Source organism: Drosophila busckii, chromosome 3R (assembly GCF_011750605.1).
Source record: "Drosophila busckii strain San Diego stock center, stock number 13000-0081.31 chromosome 3R, ASM1175060v1, whole genome shotgun sequence".
Lineage (NCBI taxonomy): Eukaryota > Metazoa > Arthropoda > Insecta > Diptera > Drosophilidae > Drosophila > Drosophila busckii.
The window spans coordinates 786164-810449 of NC_046607.1; the positions used below are offsets into that span (position 1 = coordinate 786164).

At 40.4% G+C, this 24286-nt stretch overlaps 2 protein-coding genes across 3 annotated transcripts in view; both read left to right on the top strand.

Moving 5' to 3' along the window:
* LOC108604331 (5-hydroxytryptamine receptor 1) overlaps positions 1 to 24286 on the top strand; it is a 44508-nt gene that overhangs the window by 13062 nt on the left and 7160 nt on the right. Inside the window, exons 2-3 of one of the 2 annotated variants that reach the window (XM_017993757.1) lie at positions 691 to 739; positions 20352 to 20409. The gene's annotated coding sequence lies outside the window, so the exon portion shown is untranslated. The remainder of the gene's footprint in view (positions 1 to 690; positions 740 to 20351; positions 20410 to 24286) is intronic. The other variant, XM_017993758.1, reaches the window with a different exon arrangement.
* On the top strand, positions 9386 to 10011 carry LOC108604332 (coiled-coil-helix-coiled-coil-helix domain-containing protein 10, mitochondrial-like). Its single transcript, XM_033294048.1, has one exon. The coding sequence runs from the start codon at positions 9481 to 9483 to the stop codon at positions 9943 to 9945; it is 465 nt and encodes a 154-aa protein (XP_033149939.1). The 5' UTR covers positions 9386 to 9480; the 3' UTR covers positions 9946 to 10011.

Consider the following 24286-nt stretch of genomic DNA (forward strand, 5'->3'; position numbering starts at 1 on the left):
TGGGTGGCTGTTGGTCTATAGCATCTCCATGCTGTGTGCGACTAAAAGCAAACAAAAATGCAATTGAATAGCTTGAGTGTGGATAGCTGTTCTGTTTTAGCCACCTGCATGTGGGCGTGTGTGTGGCTGTCTGTGTGTGTGTTTATTGGCACAAGCAGGCTGAAGTTTATATCTGGCAATAGACAGAATAATGTGTATTTGCTTAGCCTGAGCTGCTGCTGCTGTCGCTGCTCAATATCATTGATTGCTGTCACTTTGACAGCACTAGACAAGCTTTGCACTCTGACCCAGCATTGCGGCCTGTGCTAATCTGCCATATGATTGTGCTGGGCCCTCACAGCTAGGCTAAGATTCAATAAAACTGCCTTGTGCCATTTAAATTGTAGCCATGTCGGCAACGGCTGCTGCCAAGCTCGCTCCGGTACTTCAATTTTATTTAGTCCTGCTTGCCAGTTGTCATTCAGTGGCACTGACTGGAGCACTTTGAGTTTATTGGCTTCATCAAAATGCTGTCAGCAGCCAGCGTGGCTGTCATGGCAACAGACTTATAAAGGGTTGCCGAAATATTTCAAAAATATAAGTTGGCTAATGAAATTTACACTTCAATTGTAGCAACAAGAGCATATTTGCCCTAAAAAACATATTTGCCGGGCTTGCCTTAAATTCATTTTGTATTTATTTTCATTTTAGCTCCTTGACCACTCAACAAGGCCAAGCCTCATCACTTCAGGGACTTGTGGTAAGTCTTGTATTGAAATATCAAAAAATTCCACTTGACTGCGAACATTCTCATAAACACACGCACAGCATTTGACTCTAGATTAGGCTATAAAAATACGCATTAAGCTGTCTGGAAGAGATAACTTCATATGAATTTATTGACATTTGCGTTGGCGCTGGTCAGTGGTTAAATTTTTGTGGCAGCTTGGCGCTGGCTCCGTAGCCAGTCAGGCGTGAAAAGAGCAACATCCGCTCTGGCTATGTGTATTATATTGTACCTTTGTGGCAAAAAATAAAGGCAAATAATATATACATATATTTGCATGCATAAGTTAATGAGCTACGTGCGTTGGATTTGTTAGCGTTCGCTTTCATTCCGGCTCATAATCAATCGCTGGCTATGATTAATGCAAACAATTTGAGAAAGCCAACAACAGCAACAACAACAACAACAACAACAACAACAACAACAACAACAACAACAGGAGCAACAGAAAGAACTCTATAGAATTTAAATCATAAACAAGGCATAGAGTGGAGCGCTTAAGCCTGCGGTTGTGCTTCATAAATTTTGTTTACTCATTTTGCTTTTGTTGCTGGTGCCCTTTTTGCTGTTGCTATTGCTTTGCTGTGGTCAGCTGCTGTTTTTTGGTCAATTATTCAAAACCAAAGCAAGTGCTGTGTGCCTGCTCGCCTGGCTAGCTCTCTGGCTGGCAGGCTGGCTGGCTGGGTGGCTGGCAGTTGCGGTTTTGTGCCGCAGAGGTTAAGGCGGGTGACGGGCAGCGGAGTGTGGTTGAGCTTGCGGTAAAGCGCAACCGGGCAGCAAACGACAGCTTTTAAATGGCTTACTGAATGCTCTGCACTGGGACGTGTGACGCGGCGCTTGATGTGCTGCTGCTGCTGCTGCTGCTCGTAAATTGCATCAACTTGGCGAATGTGTAAAAAGTGTTGCTCGCTTTTGTGCGAACGAGCTGGTGCTTCATCAACAGGTCGGTCTTGGGACAACATGGTACAGTTGCCTTTGTCAGTCATGCTCAGTTCATTATGCGGCTGAGCTCTTTACTTTAGATGCTGACCACTCGTGCCTTTGCGTGTGTGTGCGTGTGTGTGCTTTGTTTGTATTTCCGACCGTTGTCTGTTCGTCCATCCGACTGTTTGTCTGTGTCTCCTGCGGCTGTTTACAAAGGTGTCTGTCATTCAGACGGCTGTTGCCACGGTTACTCGACTGCAGCACGCTGTTGACATCCCGTAACCGCATCCTGTCGCTCGCACAACACCGCCCACCTAGTTTACAGCATCATCACCATCCATCCGACCCACCACCCATCTATTCTATTGTGCGCTTATGACGCGCCAGAACATTTGTATGACTGCTCATGCTCATGCTGTGTGTGTCTGCGCCCTCGCCCTGGCTCTCTCCGCACCACACAAGGCATTTTGACGCCAGCACGAAGCCTTGCCAGCGCGTCCAAGCTGCCTAACGAAGCAGAAACTCTTTTAATCTATCTCTCCCACAAGTGTAACATACTATATATGGCATGTCAGTTCACAAGAAATCAAGCGTAATGAAGCCCAGCAGACGCCTAAGCTGCACTTATTCAGCAAAATCGTCTAGCAGGCAAAAGTTCAAGCTATTGTTGCTAGTTTTCCAGCACGCTTGTTGTGCTCATTCAGGACTCAAGGATAATGAACGGCTCACGCATGTTAATGCACACAAAGTGCTCTTCAAATGGCGCATTTAATAAGCCACATTAGCTGTCATACACAAGATACTAATTATCACGTTAGTTCGCTTTGAACTATTTTTGACAAAACTTGCCTTACACCTGAACACACCTGAGCCCAGAGTTTTTTTTTGCCGGAGGCCATACGTTACTGCTTTGCAGCTGCAAAAACAATGCAAAATAATGGCTAATTGCCATAAAAAACATAATTTTGAGCGCCTGCACAAAAAGCAGAGTTAACGTTGACGTGAAATCAAAGGCAAGCACATAAAATGGCGGCAGGAAATGATGAAACGCGCGCTATGTCACTTTTATTTGCTGTCCGGCAAGCAATAAGAAGAACAACAGCTGAACCGCAATAACAACACAACTTTAGTTACAACAAAATATCAACAACAATCAGCAGAGACAGCAACAGGGTCATTGAAATTGACTTCATTATTATTTTATAGCCTTCAGAAGTTGCCTTGTCGTTTAGTTTCTGCTTTCGTTGTTTCTGTTGTTGTGACTCTTTTCTTGTGTTGCTTATGCGCATTATATTTTTATTTTATTTTTTTTTTATCAAATCTCACAATGTGGCGTTTGAGGCACGTTCTGAGAACTCCGTTTAAGGCTTGTAGCTGTGACTGACTGCTTATTAAAACTAACCCCAGGCGTATACGTTATATATATATATATATATATGGAACATAGCTTATTGTGTGCGCTGCATTGTTAACATATATGCAATCGCAGAAGCAAAGAGTAACCTTTGGTTAATGTCTTATGTAGAGACAGAAGTGATTTTCAAAACTTGACTTGACACTGCGACACAAACACAAACATGAACATAAATATTAGGAAATTGCCTTAACGAGCGGCAAGTCAAAACGCAAAACTCAAACATTTCTTATAAATATGTATATATTACTTATGCTTATTTTGTTTGCTTCTGCTTTTGCTTTTGCTGCTTAAGACAGAAAGTTTTCTTTGCTGCGGCGCTTATCGCCGCTGCTCATAATAATTTCAGTTTTGTCAATGGGCTATATCTCAGTTGTCAGCTTTATTTCTGTGCCATTACTCAGCATTTATTGCTGCGAGTAAATTGTTGCGCGTCAGTTGAAAGATTAGCAGTGCTTTGCTATGATTATGAGTCAAGTAGCCTGATGACTTAAGCAGCATAATCTGCAAGTTGTCAATTAAAAAAAAACAAATTGTTAATTTTATAAGTAGTTCAGCAATAGTTGCGCATGGCAGCGCTCACAAAACAAATTGTAGAGCAAAATAATGAATGTATATTTAAATATTAATCTTGTCTTTGGTTTCCTTTGATGTGCATTAAGTGCGCCCCCAGGTGTTTGTGAGTGTTGCCACTTGTAGTCAAGCGTAGTCTCATTGATACCTTTGTCACATTCGTGCAACAAGTCGCCACTTATTGCGAATTGTGTGGCAGCATCGCGCTCATTTGTTTTTTTGGGTCAGCTTCAAAGCACTCGCTGTGCTTCAAGTGCGATTTTAATACCCCAGCACTTGAAACTCATTTTGGGACAGATTTCATAGCGTTATCATAGCGATTGCAAAACAATTACACTTGTGCCATTATTGGCACCTGCTTTGGACAGCAGCAGCTCGATAAAGCAAACAATAACAGCAACAAAAACTGATGTAAATGTAAAAACTTTGCATTTTTTATACGCCACGTAGCGTTTGTGCTGCTGTTTGTGGCAACAAGAAAAACTTTCATTTGTTTACATCGCACGTTGCTGGCAGAACGGATAACCACATTAAAAATAAGCAATGTACGCTAAACAACACATTTGAAAATTGATTTTCACAAAATTAAAATAAACAAAATGGCGTGCTATGCGTATTTACTAAGCATACATTTAAAATACATTTTTTTTTAAGCAATTTAAAGTTAGCAATGTGCTCTCGCTTTAAAGCGATTGCCAGGCAATGCTGGAGGGGGGTGGGGGTAGGGCCAAAGACTAATGGTCGGCATTATTAACATGATTGCCACGCCCACTCCTGGGCTCAAGCCAAATGCGTCAACGGCAAGATGAAGCTTATCAATGAATCACTAAGGCGTGTGATTGATGATTGGATGTGATGAGTATGATTGTGGGTGTAGTCGACTGCCAGTGTGTGTGTGTGTGTGGGTGTGTGTGACAGTAAGTAAGCTTTACAAGCATATGTGAATATACTTACATACGATTTTCTTGAGCATCTCAGGCACATACATATGTACGTGCGGCTTCCATGGCCAGGATTAGGACGCTTTTTGCAAGCGCTTAACAAGCCGACAGCAGCCATATGTGTGCATGTGTGTATGTGTGTATGTGTGTGCTCATCAGCAGTCGGAAGATAGATTAAAAGTAAAGTGCTTGCCAGCCCCAAAGTTATAGGCTTTTATTTCTTGCATTTGTTATACCCTAAGCAGCACCGCTTCTATATATATAATGTGGAAAGTCAGGCGCAGCTGACATTACAATAACTTATACATACTTAACATATATACTTAAAAATCAAAATAAATAAGTAAATGATATATATATAAAAAATTTCAAAAAGTTCACTAACATATTTTTTTGTGACTTTGATAGCTTCTGTGTTTATTAGCCGATCAAAAACAACTTTGCATATGTGTACCTAAACGCAAGAGTTCTCTAGATCGTAAAAATATATATATTAAGTATACGCCTGACTGTTACGCACAAATCTCATTAGACTAACTTATGGCCCTTTGTACGTTTTTATGTATCGGGTCTAAAAATCAAACCAGAACACTCTACTCAAGACTTTAAGCTGCAATCGATTTTATTAATTTGAAATTCACTTGTTTATTTATTTAGCTACAAAACAATTGTTAACTTATGCCATTTAATAACAACAATATTTATCAAACTGTAATTCATGCTAACAAAAGAATTTACAGTTCGTTGCACAGCCCACAACGAAAGCAACATACACACACACACACACACACACACATCAAGCGTTTTGTTCCGTACCTGTTTGCCAACAGCAAGCAGAGGTAGCAGCTGCTCTGCTTGCGCATCAGCAGTTTCGATGGTGCCAGACGCCTCGCATAGACCAAAATGTTTACACATATGCGCGATTTTCTTTTAACAATTCATCAAACGCGCTAAGCGCACACACACACTCACAAAAAGAGAAAACTTTGACACTCGATGTTTGTGTTTGGGTGTGTGCAGGGCAGAGAGGCATGTGCAAAGTTTGCTAAAGCTCCCTACGCGTATACACAGACCAGAGCCCACCTACGGCATATCAATCATCGGCACAACTGCGTGACTGCTGCTGCGGCTAAAATACCAGCAACGTGCGTATGCGTATTAAGCTTTAAAATATTTATTTTTCTCTCTAACTGAGTCGCTTTAGTCGTATTGAGTACACAGCACTAGAACTTAAATTGATTTTGCCAAATGCAAAGTATTCAAATTGTAATTATTTCAAATCACGTATACGCAACGCACGCAGCCAATTATCGAAACCGCAATGTACAAAAGCCCGTAACGTAATTAAATAAACATTATATGAAATCCCTTTGCATTTAATTAGTGGCCGTAAATACTTTGCAACCTTTTTAAGCTGATTGCTGGAGGATTATTTATTGTCAGTTTCAACAAAAAATTTTATAAATAACAAGCTTACAATTATAACTGCAGCCACTAGTTATAAGTGTTGGCTTATATACCGATATTTGTATAAAACTCAAGTGTCAGTAACTATGGATTTATGTTGCATGTTGGCCACATAAATTTTGCAGCAAAGTAACTTGCAGTTGCCTCAAGTGCTTGGGCTGCGTTAAGATACCTTCGTCTAGTTCAATGAAGCAGCCTCGGTAGGCAGTCAACGGTGTGCATGATTTATTTTTTGCAAACTGAAACTTTTGCACGGCGTATTAAGCACAGTGTTTTTCATGCGGCGTCGCAAAAGTTTCATGCGCACTTTTTGTATAAAAGGCGAAGAAAAGTGGCAAACTCAGCGCAAAAATTTAATCTGCACATTATAAAGTTTTCTACGCCAACAAAGAAGCTGCTGCTGCGGCTGTTGCTAACAGCATTGAAGGCTTGCTTCGCTTGCATCCTTTTGAGCGTCTCACTTGAAAGTGCAGTCATTAATTTGTAGCTTAGAGCGGAAACAGTAGCTGCCTCCCTCCCTGACTCACTGACTGACTGACTGACTGACTGACTTTGAAGCAAATTCGCCGCAGCATAATATGCAAAGAATGTAAATATAATTAAGACGCCTTGGCCAGCGTTAAGCTTAAAAAATGGCTTGTCAGTGAGACAAGCCCGTGTCCTTTGCCTGTGCTTGTGCCTGTGCCTTTGTCTGGGCAATTTATGTGCCTGCTGCTCAGCATTCATTTGTTTGCCTGCCCAGCGCCAGTCCGTAGGGCTTAAGCGCTGATTGTTGAAATGGCAGTTTGCCATTGCATTGGCACGCGATCATTAGTCAAAGCACAAGGCAACAATAACAAATGCAAGCTACTGCTACTGCTGCTGCTGCTGCTGCTGCCGTTAAGCTGAAATACTACAGTTGATGCGTGTTGCATGTTGTAAGCTCAGCATGGCTAATAAAATCTCAAGCTTGGCGTTTTTCTGGACACAAAACTATGTTGCATATAACTTTCTACGAGTGTTAGCATTGCCATTGGCAACGCCCAGATACGTTTAGTTTTGTGGTGGCAGCAAATTAAAAGTTTCTCTTAGCATTATTCTTATTGCCAGAATAAAATGCATTTTATATAAATTAGTTGTTGTTGTAGCAGCCAGCACTCTAATTAGACAGCCAAAAGTTGCCAACTTGTGACCGCAAAACTCGAAACTTCTCTCGCTCAGAATACACGTGTTGTTCAACTTTTGGCTCGTTTTCTATTATACGGCGCTCGTATCATCGACATAATTATGCGCTGGCAATTGGCCCCACCCAGCTGGCACTGGCCCGCACTAGCCCGCACTAGCCCGCACTAGCCTGACCTGGTGTGGCCTTTGTACATAAAACGCGCAAACGATTGCAACACAAAGGAACTGTGTGCAGCAGTTATTTCAACACCTTTATGGGGCAACATACATATGGTATGTACACACAGGCTGACCACAAGGCAGCTCGTGGCAGCTCGCAGGTGCCGCACAGTGTGGCATGCAAAACAAACCGACACTAACGCCAACGCCAACGCCAACGCCAACGCCAACGCCAACTCCACATTTACAAAGCCATAGATAGAAATCTAAAGATAAAGCAAATTGCTGTGCTACAAAATCGTTAACTGTAATTTACCGCATTTCGAATGCGGCCCTTTGCATGTGGCAGCCACAAAACCAAGTTGCCTCGTACTTACAAAAAGTTTACAATGCGAGCGCCGCAATGTAAATTTAATTGCATTTTTCTCTTCGTTTACTTTTGCTGCCGGCCAACGACGTATACGTAATATTTGTATATGCCTCTATGTTGTGCATGTGTAAGTGCTTGTACATATTTACAAATCTAACGACAGCAAATATGCCAGAAATTGCACTTGTAATTGAGGAATTGAATTATGCATAATGTTATGCGGCGGAAGTACTCCGCATGTCTGGCATATGTAATAACAATTACGATTAGTTCATATGCTCTTCCCAGAGTTTGGCATAGCTTAACATTCAATGATGCAGAATGTTTGCCATATTATAAGAAATGCAAATTAATGCGAACGTTTTCGGCTTTTAGCAATTGAATAACTTGCACATTAACTTAAAGTATTTGTAGCCTATTCGTTCAAGTAGCTTTGAAGTCAATTCTTCTTGGGCCAGGGTCAGCATACTTGCACCACATTATCGATGTTGATTGATTTATAAACATTTTTTTTTTGCCGCAGCGGGGCAAATTAGATTGTTGGCAAAACAATAAACAAAATGAAATTAGCATTTGTGGTAGAGTACGCTATGCTTGCTTCTATCCATCCCAGGCACAGCTGCTGTCACCACCAATCGCCTGCCGCACATCGCGCTGAAGCATAATTTGTTAAAATATTCATAACATACCATACAATCCAAGAGCGAAAGAGAGAGAGAGAGAGAGAGAGAGATACAGTGGGTAGCGAGCAAATTGTATATCGCTGATTAACATGACCGCATAGAGTGGCTGCCAGATAAATTGGCAAGCGTATTGGGCCGTCAGATGAAGCATCAATCAAGCGTCATTTCGGTTGCCTTCTCTCTCTCTCTCTGTGCTCGCTGTCCTCCTCGCTGCCCCACCCTCCTGTTTTTGGTTTATAATTCAATGGAATATTCTCTGTGCCCTATTAGCTGCTGTGTTGTCACTAACACCAACTTTAACGCTATCAGCACTTGCCTCGGCGCTTGGTGCTGGGTGCTTCGTGCTGCGTGTCCAAACAACATTTCCACTCATTTGTATATATAGTACAGTTTACATTTTTGGCTGACAGTTTGGCTAATTTTAGCAATGTATTTTCATTACTCGCAGTGCCACTAAAAGAAAGACGTTGCATGCAACGTGGTAATTAATCCATTTCCGTTACGTTTCAACGAGGGCTAAAAGTTCTTTTTTCTTTTTTTAAATTAACACTGACGCTCTGCAGAATGCTTTAAAACTTACTTTAGTTTGAGCTTTCAGTTGCATTGCAGCATTAGCGCGTTGCTTTGCCTAATAAGCCATTCTGCCACGGCCACGCAGAATTCCAAAGCACTTGGGGCTTGCAACGCTCCGTCGCCAGGTGGCTCTTGGTCATGCACATTGGCAATTAGCCGTGCTAAGCATATTCCCATTTGGTTGCCCTGCCAATGTAATATAAATTAGCTGGCTTGCAGTTAAAAAGCTAACAAGGACCAAATGCGCCCAAGCCAAGTCCTTGGAGAAATATCGTACACCATTGTTTGTGCATTTTAAATGCCTTAACTTGCACACGCAGTTTTCTCTGACTGTCTAGTCAATTTGAACACTTTCCTAAAGCTTTCACAATATTTGGTACTGAAATTAAGCACAACCCAACCTCAAATCACAGTTTCTTCATTTATTTAACTGATTCGAAACCGAAATGCCGCGTCAACGTTCAGGTAATGCTGCGCCAAGAAGCGCCTCTGCCTCGCGTAGCTTCAGCAGCACGCGCAGTACCAAAAGCAACTTGCCCACAGTGCAGCCTAATAAGACACCAGCGCCCGCTCCACCTCCAGCAACTAGCACGGGACGTAAGACTGGAGATATTATGAAAGATATGGCTGCCACAGCGGCAGGTGTTGCCGTTGGCTCGGCCGTGGGTCATGCTGTGGGCGCGGGCATCACTGGTGCCTTCAGTCGCGGTGGCGGACAGGCAGCCGAGGCGGCACCTCAAGCTGCAGCGCAGCCGGCGCAACAGCACCCACGCAGCGAACTTGTCGAAGAAGGTCCATGTGCCTACGAAATACGACAGTTTCTCAAATGCAGCGAGGAGAATAGCGACCTGAGCGCTTGTCAGGGTTTCAATGAGGCTATGAAGCAATGCCGACAACGTTACAATATTTAAATTATGAGCGGCGTAAAAATTATATCAAATCAATACACTATTTGACGGCATTTAATGTATTGCGTTTCATTTAGATTATGGACATCGCATTTGCAGGCTTAAAGCTTAAATTTATTATAAATTTGTTTGCTTTCACTGGCTTTGTTCCTTGGTTTTGAATATCATAAAATGGGTGCAGCAATTAAAATATTTTATGTGTCGCTCACGCTGTGCCCTCTTCACTGTCACGCACTCTCAGAGCGTGGCATTTATTTTTAACACTTAAAAAGCTAACCGATGTCTATCCTATGCTTGACGACCTTTTGTTTATTATCACATGCATACATATATGCGACTCCCAACTTTATTTTTTTTTCTTATCACATGAAGAGGTTATTGAGTGATGCAAAATATTTTTCAACGTTTGCAATCAATACTATTCAAGACAAGGATTTGGTTATTTTTTATCGATAACTGCGCAACTGTCATCCATAGTGTATACGAAATTCGTCACTCTAAGAATTAATATTTTGCTGTTGTCATTCTCAGTTAATTGTGATTTTGTTTACTTGTTATTCCCGTCTCTTTCTGTTTAGCCCCAGTGTGTTTGTGTTGTTACTTTGTCTTTGTTGCCGCGCATATTTACTTTAATTTTGTCATTTCGTTTTTCTACAGATTTTCGCGTTCATCGCGCTTTGCATGTTGCCTTTCTTTGCGGGGGCCAAAACTTTTTCATTACGTTATTTCTTTTAGTTGTTGTTGTTACTTGTCTTTGGCTTGCACACAATTAAGCCCGTGAAATGTTTTGGCAGCACCAACAGCCCCCAAGGACAACACCCTTTTTAATTTTGAACACATTTTCGCGTGTGGCCCAAAAGAGAAATAATGTCTTAAGCATATATTTACTCATTGTCCTAAACGATTTGTCTGGCTTAATGAAAACAAATTTAATTTTTCTTTAACGCCACTGCGCAGCTAATAAATATTTATTAGGCTTCACATAAGCTAGCCAGACACAGAAGTTGGCGCAACGCAACCGATAAAGCTTAACATAACGGCAATTAAGTTAAGCAAACTTAACAAGTGTATACAAAATTAAAGTTGAAAAAGCGTTTTGTACATCGTACAATTGTAAAGCCAGCATGAGAACTCTCTCAGCAGTATTTCAAAGGCCTTAACAGAGATGATACAAGGATAAAACCGTGCTAATATTTTTTACAGCCTGCCAACACATATGAAAATACATTAAGCGCAGCGAAATTTGAGCTGCAAGCGCGCCAAACCAAAAACAAAAAAAATCAGGTGCGAAATTTTTGTAAAATACGAAATGTCAAAAGCGGTAAAAAAAAGAGCAAACCAATGGGTTATGCTCGTTTTTATTGAACATGCTACTTGCGGATAGCTGTGTGGGCAAAAAGTGGGCGTGCCTGACAGCAAAAAATTGCATGGAAGCTGCAGCTGCATGCCATACAATTGTGGTTAGTACAGTCACTTGAATAAAAAGAAAGCGGCTAGTTACTTAAATTGAACGGAACTTAAATGCATTTGAACAAAGCTGTAAATGAATATATTCATTTGAATTAAAATAATTGAATTTCATTATGCAATGCTGTGGTAATTTTTTGTAATATTCGCTGAGTGCTACTTTTATTACTTGTCCACAGTTGCGGTGCGTAATGCATTTTATAATGCAAGCGAGTATGCTAATGAAAATCAAATCGAATCAATTTCCAGGTGACCAGCTAACCAATTGAGCCATGTGGCAAATGCAATAAATTGCATCAACATGTTTGTAACCAAAATGGTTGAATGCACAATAAGTGCACATTTGTCGCTATTTCGGATGTTGTTACTGTTTGTGTCAAAGTGTGGGTGTGTGTGTGTACGTTAGTGCGTGCGGCGAGTCAAGACTGTTTGCATTCAGTGAGCTTTTTGTCAAACTGAAATTTATGTGCGACAAAAATTTTGGGCTGTGACAGCGACAGCGACAGAAACAGCAGCGGAAACGGAAATGCATTTCTGAAAACCGGAAATGTACTTGCAATACGAATTGCAAATGGCGTGCAATGCAGACGTGCCACTCGTGCTCATAACATGTATCACTCCAAGCTTATGCCGTACCACTTTGGCCATGCCTATGTCAACAGGAGCGTAAAAAAACACACAAGCATACAAACATATAAATAAACAACAACAGAGAGAGAGAGAGAGAGACAGAGAGTGAGAGTGAGAGTGAGAGAAACTGTGGGCCAAAGATATGACCGACAACTTAATAAATATGCGCATACATACGACGCAACTCCAGACTTCAGACAATTTCATACTGCTCTGTGGCCCCCATGCGCTTACGTTGCTACGCTTTTGCTTCTCTCTTAGTTATTGCACTTGCTGGCAAGCTGAAAATTAATATGCTAAAGTCTTGGGGCTTACTGGGGGTCAAGGGAGCACTGACGTCAAAGAGCAAAGTTAAATATTCAATAAATATTTTAAGGGCTCACGGCATGCCGCAAAAGCGAAATTGCGGCGGCATGCTTTAACTGTTTAAGGTCAACAGGTATTTTTATATAAAACCACTTTTTTTTTTTTATTACATCACGCATACGCAGTGTATGGCCAGCGCTAACGCGTCTTAATTAAACAAGCAGCAAAGCTCCGAGTTGACGTGCTCTGGCAATCATTTGCATATTAATTAAACATTTTACCCAACAAGTAAAGCAAAACGTCAAAACGCGCCAGGAGTCAGGGGCGACTGGCAAAAGGTCAAACAACAGGCAACCACAAGACTGCGCTGATTATAAGCCGCACAGACCAAAACAAAAAGAGGTTAAAGCTTACAGTTCATTAGATTGTGTAGCATATTTTTGGGTGCGGGCAAAACAATGCAGCCAACAACTCCAACTGTTGCCAGTCCACGTGCCAACTTTTTGCTTGCCTCGTAAATGCTAAGCAGCCTCTAAGCCCATCAAATTTTCAATAGACTGGCCAAACAATTCGCTGGCGGGCTGATATTTATCCGCGGCTCAGTGTGCGGTTGCCGCCAACGTGTCACTTAAATATCAATTTAATTTCCATAATAGGTCTCCCTACTACACCCAGCGACATCAACTCAGACAAAAGGCGAACCAATTTATTGTTATCGGCAAACTGACAGCTCACTCCCCAGGGATTAGAACTTCTGATTGACAGTTGTCTTAGCAACAGCAAGAGCATGAGCATGAGCATGAGCATGAGCATGGGCATGGGCATGAGTTGGATTGCTTTTTAGTTGGATTAAATATTATTTTATTAGAAGCAACACACAAAATTCGGTCCAAGCCAAGACTTGGTGTTGCTGGTGTTAAGTGCAACTATTGTTAATTTTATTTGCCCAGCACTTGCCGTCCGCAAGTTGCAAATAAGAGTGCTGCGAAAACAAAACCAAATGCTAAACAAAGCCTCAACAACGAACGTTGCTTACACTTTAGCTAACAAAACACTGTAGCGTCTGCTTCACATAGCTAAAAGTATCAACAGCTTGGGCTCGTATGTAAATTGCGTGAGCACTTTTGTACAAATGGGAATAGTTTTGTCGTATATTGTTGGACAACAACTATAGCTATAGCTAAGCGCCACCCATATGTATGCAATGGCAAAAACAATAAAACTTAAAAGTCCATTAAAAGCGCTTAAGCGCCATAACATTGTGCGTTAGTTGAGTTAGTCACGTATCCAACCGCATGTCCCCGTCACTGAAACTTATAGATATTCGAGCCACAGCTGGACTGCTGGTGGGGCAGTAACGTAGAGCTGTTGCTGTTGTCAGTGCTGCTGCTGCTGGTGCTGCTGGTGCGTCTGCCACATCATCAAAGTCACTGACAATAAATAGAAATCTCAATTTACGACACGCTAGTTTGTGCGTTGCCCGTGGGCCATGGTTGCAGCATCAGTAGTTGCGCATTGTTATGCGCCAGTGGCAGTGGCAGTAGCAGTGGCAAGGCTTGACTGCCGCTCTAATAGCATTTGTGATGGCTGCGGTTATAGTCGCCCCATTGCCTCAATGCCATTGGCGTCGCATTTTGACGATGATGTTGATGTTGATTGGCGATTCGCGAGCGTTGCGGCTTACACTCTCGCTGTGCGTGTGTGTGTGTGTGTGTGATGGACATTAAAGTGCTTTTTTGTTTGCACAACAACAGTTAAGAAAACAGCAGTGAGTGGGCAACTGCAACTTGTGTCTATATTGACACTCAGAACTATTTTCCTACGCTTGGTCGGTCAACCAAACCGAAACTCATACATTTCCTTACAAACTAAACACAAAACTCTCTCTCATTCTCTCTGTTTCTTTCTACGTGCAATAAAGTGCGATAAAAGTTGAGGCACTTTAAAAGTTTCAGGCAGCAATTTGCCGAGGACGTGACATAATTTCAGCTAATGCCAAATGAGCGATAGAGTATGTGGCATAAGCAATCGATAAACAGCAGTTTTTTACAGTGTATGAGTGTGCACGTGTGTGTGTGTGTGTGTGTGAAGTCATTAGAGAACGTTTTGAACAAATATAATTTGAGCTCCAAGGCAAGCCTCTGGGCAGGTGTTTCAATTAGCAAGCTTTTTGCCGCCCACTTCCGCTTGGTAAGCTGCACAAATTAGCGAGGAATACACACACACACCACCCCCCCACCCCCCGGCCCCACATAGATCAAGCAAGTGCACGCAGTTGCAGCTTGCTGCGGCTTATGGCTATGAGTGGCGGAAATTGTTGTAGGCACTTGTGTGGCAGATTAGCTTTGGTTGGGGCAACAGAAAAAAATCAAAAAATTGTTGTGCAGACCAGGCACTTTTCGGGGCTACAAATTGAGAAGCAGCAACGGCTGGTATTAAGTGTACTGGCATTGTTTGAATTAGATGCGTCCTTTGTGCCACTTCAGCGAACAAGCAGCAACAGCAGCAGCAGCAGCAGCTCCTCTCAGCCAAGCCCTAAATAAAACCTCAGCTAATTGGCACTTGAAACGCAAATACAACCTCAATTGAGTCGACGCTCAGTTTGCCAGCAGCTGAATTGAGTTTACCCATGGCTTCGCCATCAACTGACATTTAATTTGGTCTTGCCACTATTTACGCAGCCATTGTAATTTTTTGGGTGGCGAATTACTATGAGTAAGCGCTGCTTATGCGCTTTTGTGGTACAACATGGCGTATGCGCATGCATATTTTGTGCGATTTAATATTTCATAAGCTATCTGCATATTTGTTAGGATGTCGCGGCAACAATGTGCAATTTCTCAAGTGCTTGTCATAAAACTTGTATAAATTGCAACGTCATTGCGTTACGGCTCTGAAAACATGCCTGAGCAGGCATTACTAAATTTACATGCCACTATAAAAATCAGACAAGCAACTTTTTGTAGCTGCAACAAAGTTTACAGCGGCAGTACCTAGATAGGCGCGCACAGGCGTAAAAAGATTGCTACTACTAGCATTGTTATTGTTATTTTGGTACCGTTGCTGTTGCTGTTGCTATTACTATTGTTGTTGTTGTCGGTGGGCAAAAGGAAACTTTTTAATTAAATTCCCGCACCAGGGGCAATACCACTTGTTTTTATAAACTCCCTTGGGGCGCTTTACAGCAGCAGAGAGCGAGAGAGAGAGAGGGGGAGACAAAAAATAAAAAATAAAAACAAAACAACACTTGCTGACAACTTTGCATAAAGTAGTAAAAGGCTATTTTTAAGTTGTTAAGTGGTTTGCCAAGCAGCCACACCGGGCTTACTTTTTGCGTGAGACTTCTCAGTGACGAGCAACTGAGTAGCCTATGCAACAAGCATTTTTAAAGTTTGTTAACTATTTAAGCGCTATAAATTATGCAGCCTGCAATTAACAGCTCAAGTAGACAGTAACAGGTGCTTAAAGCTGCTACAACAAAATCAATACAAGAAGGAAATAAAAGTGTTTAGTGTGTTCAGTGTCAGCAAATGTGTCGGGTTTGTTTATTTATATCATGGCATGACAAGTTGAAAACTTGGCGGCGGCGGCAGCAGCTAGCAATTACCCAAGTGGTCAAAAGGTAAGGCCACAAGCCCTGCAGCCAACAAAAGGCTAAGCACGTTCACACAACCGGTGAGCACTGAGCACTGAGCACTGAGCTCTGAACACTTCCGGCCGAATGTTAAAAGCCTTGAACCCGCAATGACATTCGCAGCTGTCGCCAAATGCTGAATACTTGCTCAACGCTGCGTATACGTGCTTGCGTGTCGCAGCGCCGAAGAAAAATCAATGAGCAAAGGCACTTGCTTTTTTGTTTGCTTGTCGCACAAAGGCATATTTCATGCATAGAATTAATGCTTTTATTAATAAAAATAAAAATCCTTTTAAATTTCCACTGAAAACACACATAAAATTGGACAAATGTGCAATGAAAATTTTTTAGTGCTTGTAGCAAATTAAAAATGCTTTCCTTTTTATCTGTGTGCCGCAGTCAGATACAAAAAAAAAAAAACAAAGTTAAAAAATATACACCATATACTATAAAAATAAAAGCGAGCACAAACAATTTAAGAGTCGCATTCACGCGTCATAAAAATATTATAATTTTTTGTCGTTATTCAAATCTGTGTATGTTGTCTGATATTCAATGCAAGAAACGTGTCTGGCAGCTTGCTCATATGCGTGTGTGCCAAATATATATTTTTTTTTTAGGTTGATGCTATAGACAGATTGTCAATGGCACAACATGTAGACCATGTGGTGAATGCGCATTGTAGCTTATGAATGAAATGTTCGCTTTAGAAATTTGCTATAAATTCGTCGGCTTTGGATTTAAGTAGTTGCTTTAGTAAATATGTAGGGAAATTTTGTTACTTTGTTGAACACACAAAGCAATTGATCAAGTTACGTTTTATTTGATGCAGCACCAAGTGCTCAAATTTCAATCAAAAACCAATATTTACTCTATTGAATTGGCCCAAAAATGTTCCAAAACAAAAGATGCTAAGAAAACAACGCAAAATGCGCGAGTTGGCAATGCTAAAGCCAAAGCCAGGCAGCAGAAAATGCGTTGATGGTGAAATTTAATATAAAACGAAGACAGCAGAGAGCAAAAAACAGAGAGCAGAGGATTTCTTGTTGACCCTGGCACTGGCTGCTGGAATTAAACTAATATTTATCAAAGAGATGAACGCGACGTGCCGAACAAAAGAGGGCCGGCGCCAAAGCAAAGTGGCCGGAAAGCGTTAAAAGAAAGCAAGAAATATGATACGCAGCTGCGGAGTTGGAGACTTGAATGGCGAAGTTAGAGACGATAAGCATTATGCGTATTTAAAACGCAGCCATGACTCGAAACTTTTGTACTAACTGTATGCTAATTAGCAACTGCTAACGAGAAACAGAGCCAGCCGACAGGGCTCTAATGCGATGCACTCTAGATTAATGAGAGAGCGTAAGAGCAGTAAAAATAACTGCATAATGCCAGTAGTATCTTATTACGCAGCTGTTTGTGAGCTCTATAAGCTCAACTAAGCTCACACTCACGCACACGCAGACAGCGACAGCCATTTTGTTCAGTTCTTTCAACTTGTTTTATGCTGTCTCACTGTAGAGTGCAGCTGCTCGTTGGCTTAGCGACATTGCAGAATTTATTTTAAATTTATGCCATATATTTTAATGTATCTTGCAAACTCATACTTAAATAGTTTTATGCGAATATTGGGTTGGAATGGCCAAATAAAATGATAATAAATAACTATGAGCATTGTGCAGCTAAAACGACTGTGAATTCCATGCTTAACAATGCGCACCATAAATTACCTAAATTGAATACCAGTGCTGTTGGCAATGTTCGCCGCACACGCGCCACGCTTTTATATTCATTACATTTCATGCGATAGCAGTACGTAACGTTTCGTTATACTCTACGCTAATGAAGTTGCACAAGCGGCCATATTACGCTACGTAAACTGCATTGCGTATAAAGTAGAGACTTCAAATGTGTACTACGTTTTTATTGTCGATGATACTCAGTGAAAAGTGTGGCTGGCATCATCGCTGCCGATAGCCAATTGTTATCGATTCTCCATTACTATTATGAATGCAGCCGGTCAGGCTGGAAATCGAATTTCATTAGAAGTGCGCAAACTAAAATAAATCTTAAAAATACGTTGGCAGCCTTAAGCGAATTTTGTAGCCCTCTGTAGCCAGCAGCACTATTAGCTTAAATTACATTATTTTACGAGCAATTAGAGCAGCCGCAAATGCATAGTTTACTCTGAAAAGCACATTAAACAATACTTAGTATAGCAAGCATTTATATTCATTAAGTTTTGCACGTTGCAGCGCATTTTGAGGTGCAACATGCTGTGCGTTTAACTGCGTTGGCATTTTTCAATATGTATGCTTATTTACTTATTGCTGTTGTTGTTGCGCGCATAAATATGCAATAGAAACTTTTCTCACGTTTTTGATTGCTTTTTTTGGTGCAATGCACTGCAATGTCTGAAATATTTAATGCTTTCGTTTTCGTAGTGAAAAGTGCTATATAGATTTTTAATATGTTCTGCTAGCTTGTCAAGCTTATTGCTTTGCTCACCAGCGAACGGTTGCAAGGCAACAGTTGATCAATTGAATGGAATAACTGCGGCTATTTAAGGCAACTGTAACCACATGCATGCACTTGATTGTCATTAGCCTCGCTCATCGTTCATCAAACTGCAGTCATTATGGGGCGAACCTAAAGCATGTTGGCTTTATAACGCTTTGGCTGTGCGCTCAAACCAAAAAGCCACACGATGCACTTCATTAACTTAATTAAAAATACTTGCTGCATGCAGCATTCAGCTTGCAAGAGCGGGTCAACCGGAGTCAAGTCAACTCGAAATCGAGTCGAGCCAGCACTGGAGTCGTGCACTTAAACCGCAAAAGCGACTCATTTCCAGCTGAGTTCAAATAATGCGCTGCTGTAGCAGTTATAAGTGAGTGTATGCATGTGTTGCATTCATAACAGACACAGGCTGCATTGCGTGCGCTATGTACTTGTCTTACGCGAAGCGTAAACTCAATTAAAATCCGCCGTGTGCTGGCAAACGCACACGCCTGTTGACAGCCGCTTGATTATCTTGCTCACTCTTTCTATCTCTCCGTCACGCTGTCTGCACACACATGCTATATCCTGGCACACACACACTCAGACACACTCGCGTTCATTATATGTAAACTCAGCTTAGTACCACTTTGCCTTTGTCGCGCTTAATGCAGCGTATTAGGCGTTAGTTTTTTTAGAGTTTAGCAAAACTTGTCTGCACTCATAACTCAGCACTTAGTTGCGGGCTTTCATCAACAAAGTAACGCTTGCTGGTTAGGCTTAGTATGATTATACTTTTTGCATGCACTGTGGCTGTACTCATTATAATACTTGTAAGTATAAGTAGTTGAAGCTTAAGCTACTGATATTGTTGTTTATTAAAGCTCTTGTATATATTTATTTATTGTCGACCATGGACAGTCGCTATTAATATTTAAAACTTTGATACAAAAATATTTCAAATTAAATATTTAACGAATATATATTATTTTGTTTCGTATTGGGGGTATGAAAACATTTATTTGAATTACTCATTCTCATTTGCTGCAAAAACTGGCGAAACCGCAAATCAGTTAACAATTATTATGTTAAATTGAATAAAATATAGTTTTAAATTGAGAGATTGTTTATTGAGGCGCTGCTAATGCGTGCAATGAACCATGTTGACAGTTGCTGTTTATTGCTGTTGCTCCTCGCTTTCTGCAGCGCCCACTTTTGTGTGTATGTGTGTGTGTGTGTGTGTGTGTGCAGCGTGCCGTGCACATTTTGGTTTCTGTGCCGCTCGGACAAGTAGATGAATTTTCTATGCCTACAAATGCGACTAAGCGTGACGTTGACGAAGCGCATGCAACAACTCAACTTGCTTGGTGTGGCAGGCAGGCAGGCAGGCAGACAGGCGGACAGGCAAAGTATAGCTGTTTGACAGTTGGGTTGCAATGCAGTTGTGCAATCGCCATTGTTGTCGTCTCTTGGCAAATTTGTTGCTGACAAGTTCTTGTTAACGTTGCTCATGTTGTGGTTACACTCTGCTTGCGGCTGTGTGCGTTCTAGTCGATAAATTTTCAATTTTGCAAGCAGCACAAGCAATGCATGCGTGTGTGTTTATGTTGCCTTCAACGTTTCCGCACTTTAGCCACGCTTCAGTGCTGCACAGCATGGCGTATGATTAATGTCGTCTGCAGACTGTACAAGTCTCAGGCGCCGTCTCATTCTTACAGACAGCAGCCTTCAGGCCTACAATATGCGTGCCACTTATAGTATGTAAAGTTTTCCAATATTAACAGTGCAACCTTTAAAAATAATAAATGACTTTACATATTTTACATGATAATCAATTATACGACTTATACTTATTGAGACACTTATTTCATTACAGCAGCCGCAATATTAATTTAGTACGCAGACAAAAGCAGTTCAATTGAAGAAAAAGCAAGGTTAGTGTCTATATTTTAAATGAATTGCTGCAAAGAATTCAATTAGAGCCACAAACTTTGCTTTTAGAGCTTCATCAGTTTTAACTGCCGCTCTCACTCTCTGTCGCTCTGTCCCTCTGTAGCTCGAGAAATGCACTCAGTGGCTAGCAAAGTTTATTGAGCGTTAAATTGTGGGCAACAAAAATGCAATTTACGCCATTGCAGCTGCAGTTATTTTATATTATATAGTTGCAGCTTAAGTATAAGTGAAAGTTTCTTTAAAATGCAAGAAATACCAAGTGCCAAGTGAGTTGTGTAATGCATTTGCAAGAAAAACATCATGTATTGAATTTGCGTTAAACAATAAAAGCGGCGCCATAGGCAAATTAAATTTCACAAGCCTGGCTTTGCGCAAAATATTAACATTTACATAGCAGGCAAAAGACAAACGCATAAAAATTGCCATAAAAAGTAACATGACAATTGTGGCGGATAGGGGAGGTAAGCCCACATAAATAATCACATAAAATACAGAATCACATGCAAAACATGTGGACGCTTGTCAAGCTAAGCTAAAAGCAACGCAATACGCAAAAATATTTATATTTATGTATTTGGAGTATAGCTAACAAAATGTGCCCGCAATTTATGTAAAATTTAATGTTTTATTACAACGTGCAAGCGGCAATATATTTATGAATTCATATGCAAATCATATCACTCATACGCAGCGAAGTCTTGGGGCATTATCAAAAATGAAACACCAATGAAAATGTCAGTACAAACAAGCACACACAGCAACAACACAAAGATAACTGCCTAAGATAAGCAATTTGCTTTCACCGTTATGCGTGCGCTCTCCTCACCATGTTGTGTGCACAAATTTTATTATGCACACCCAAAGAGAGTGAGAGTGACAGGCAAACATACAAATTCTTACATATGTCACAGCATTTGATGCTGCACACTACGCAACAAAAGTATGCTAGCATGCATGCTTCAATTGCTTTCAATTTGAAAAGCAAGCTTCAACAGTTTACTGTTTGCTTTGCCGCTTGTTGCACAGTGTATGCGCGCTGTATGGCATTAATATATGATTTGAAATCAACGTATTCATTATTTACAGCCATGCCAACAAGAAAACAAAAATAAACCAGCAGCTGCTTGACACATAAACATCAAGTGCGCCAACCCATCAGCGCTCGCGAAAAATAAAAACAAGCCCCGAAATTTTCGAAAGCAACGATTTTGTTGCTGTCAAGCTGCTCGGCAAAAAAGGGCGCCAGCGTCAACAGCGGCAATTTAAAATTGCTGGCTTTTTAACTCTCATCCATTTACAGCAATTTTGTGAGCACCCAACCCCTACACACATCGTGTATATGTGTGTGTGTGTGTGTGACGTGTCAGATTGAAATTACATCAGGCATTTGGGCAAATGGCGATGCGAGAAAAATGCTACCAAGGATAACGAATGCTCGTAACATAAATATGCAACATGTTCAAAATTGCAAAAAGGTTGCTCTGATGTTTAAAGAAATCAAATTTGATGACTCAATAATTGAAATGCCAGCGCAAGCATGAGAATTGAGCAGCAAACATTAAGAATACATTTAGCTATTGAACCCAAAGCCAACGATAATTACGCTGTTAAATAACTGCACAATTTGCATTTTTTTGCAGCAGATATAGTGGAGATTTGAAACAAATTATAGCACTTCATGAATTTCGCGGTGCAGCCACAAATCCGCGCAGATTTTAAAAGCTCTCAACTAAAGCAGCGCAGAAGTAAACAAAACAACAAAAGCAGTTTAATTTGCTCAACGGCAGCCAAAGGCGGTCAGTGTGAGAGATGCGTGGAGAATGCATATAAAGTCATGGCGAGGCATGGCGAGGCGGGGAGCTGGCGAGCAAAGTCAGCGCAAATCCGCAGCAGACCATGAAGCAACCAACCAACATTTTTCAGTGCATTCCACTCCGAGTGGCTACGAAAGCCTTTGCTTTTCTTATTGTGAAACAATAGCGTACGAAATTAACTTAACGCTAGCTGCTTTCAAATTCACTTTATAGCAATTGTCTGTTGGTGGTTTTTATTTAAATTGGTTTCAAAATAAAAAAAGAAATGGCGTCAAAAGTAATACGCGCCCTAAAACGTTCTTAAGGTCAGCTTCTGAAGGACTTTTTGGCAAGTCTCCAAAACTAAACTAAACAAACTAAACTATTAAAGTGGGACTAAAGTCATATTTGAAAAATCTCTCTAAATAAGATATAAAGTTGATGCTATCGATACGCTTGGAAGCTTGAAGCTTGGAGTTGTCAGCTTGATAGAATATAGAATAACAGAACAAATAAAGATTATGGTCCATCTACATACAGTAGGTTGCAGTGATGTGTGAATGCTTATAAATATTATAGAATATGAAAAAGAAAATATCAAAAAACTTCTTAGCAATCAACTTCTTATGTAGGAAGGAAGATATTTTTCATTGATTCTCTTTTTACGGTTGTGGTTTTGAATAAAATATTAGATTTAAATAGGACGAGCCTTAAAGTTTATCGTATCTGCGTAGGCAGCAAGCGCTCCCCCCTTTCCATATAGAATAATAATGAATAATTTCTAAGTTATTTTGCTTATCACTTTAAGCTTTTCGGCATTCGTAAATCATTTTATTATTTTATTTTATTATTTTCCAAATTTTGTCTCTGAGTTATTGACGGACGGACATGGTCACATGTCTTGCAGTTCAAGAATATATATGGGGTAAATATCAGCTTACAATTAAGCCTGTCGTAAAATATGTACAATTGGTTAGAAAGTTAGGCTTTTTATACTTTAAACCATCCCGATTGGTTGATTTTATCTAATAATATAATATATATTTTTGTAATTTTATAGTATTTTTTTAATTTAACATTTTACTAAAAATTACTACAATTTAAATAATTTTAACTTAACTGAGTACATGCTAGTTTTTTATATTTATTTTTTCAAGTTACATTTTAATTAAATATTTGACTACAAATGCTTTAAAAATTTCGTTTCGATTCAAAATTTTTGTGAACTTTTTTTTTATGGGGGATACCCCTTATTAATCCTCTTAAATTTTTGGTAATTTTTGCGAATGCAGCTGCAGCGTGTGCTGAGTTATCATTAATTATTCGAAGCGACCACAGCTGCCGAAAAATTTTGCCAAAAAGTGTCCGTGAAAAAAGTGCGATTAACTAAAATTAGTGACAAATATTAAAAACATAAGTACGTACACATCTTTCAAATAGGTAAGACTGTGATATAAGTAAAAAGTTGGGCTTGAAAATTGTTTTATAAAGAGTGTGGATTTTTTCAAAAGTAAATGTTGCCTACCGGCAACATTGGTCACAAGAGGTTCATAACTAATAAATTGTTTGTGCTCATTAGGCATGCGTCCGAAGGGATTAAACTGACAAAGGCAGGGGATCTTTTGACATAAAGGTCGAAGCAACCTATAACTTGATCTCGTGTCGCTGGTATTATAACAAATGTGTTCAGCTAATTTCAAATTATATTGCTGATACACCAGTTTCTGAGTGCATGCGTTGGTGCCGCAAAGAGAAAATCATGGTTAAAATACCTCGTCCAGCTATTGTAGATAGGTATAATTGAAACATGGGTGGTGTTGATCTATCAGATATGCTATTAGAATTATACAAAGTAAATCATCGCTCAAAAAAATGGTACATGCGAATCGTTTATTGGTGTATAAATGTGACAGTGGTGAATAGTTGGCTACTGTACCGCCGAGATCATAAGCAATCATTTGAAAGAACAAAACATATGCCACTTATAAGTTTTCAACTAGATATTGCCATGGAGCTACTTAATGCTAACGTGGTTAGATCCCGAAAAAGGGGTCGGCCTGCATTT

Excerpts from the sequence above, each read along its gene's own strand:
- LOC108604332 (XM_033294048.1), top strand. The coding sequence starts at position 9,481 with ATGCCGCGTCAACGTTCAGGTAATGCTGCGCCAAGAAGCGCCTCTGCC.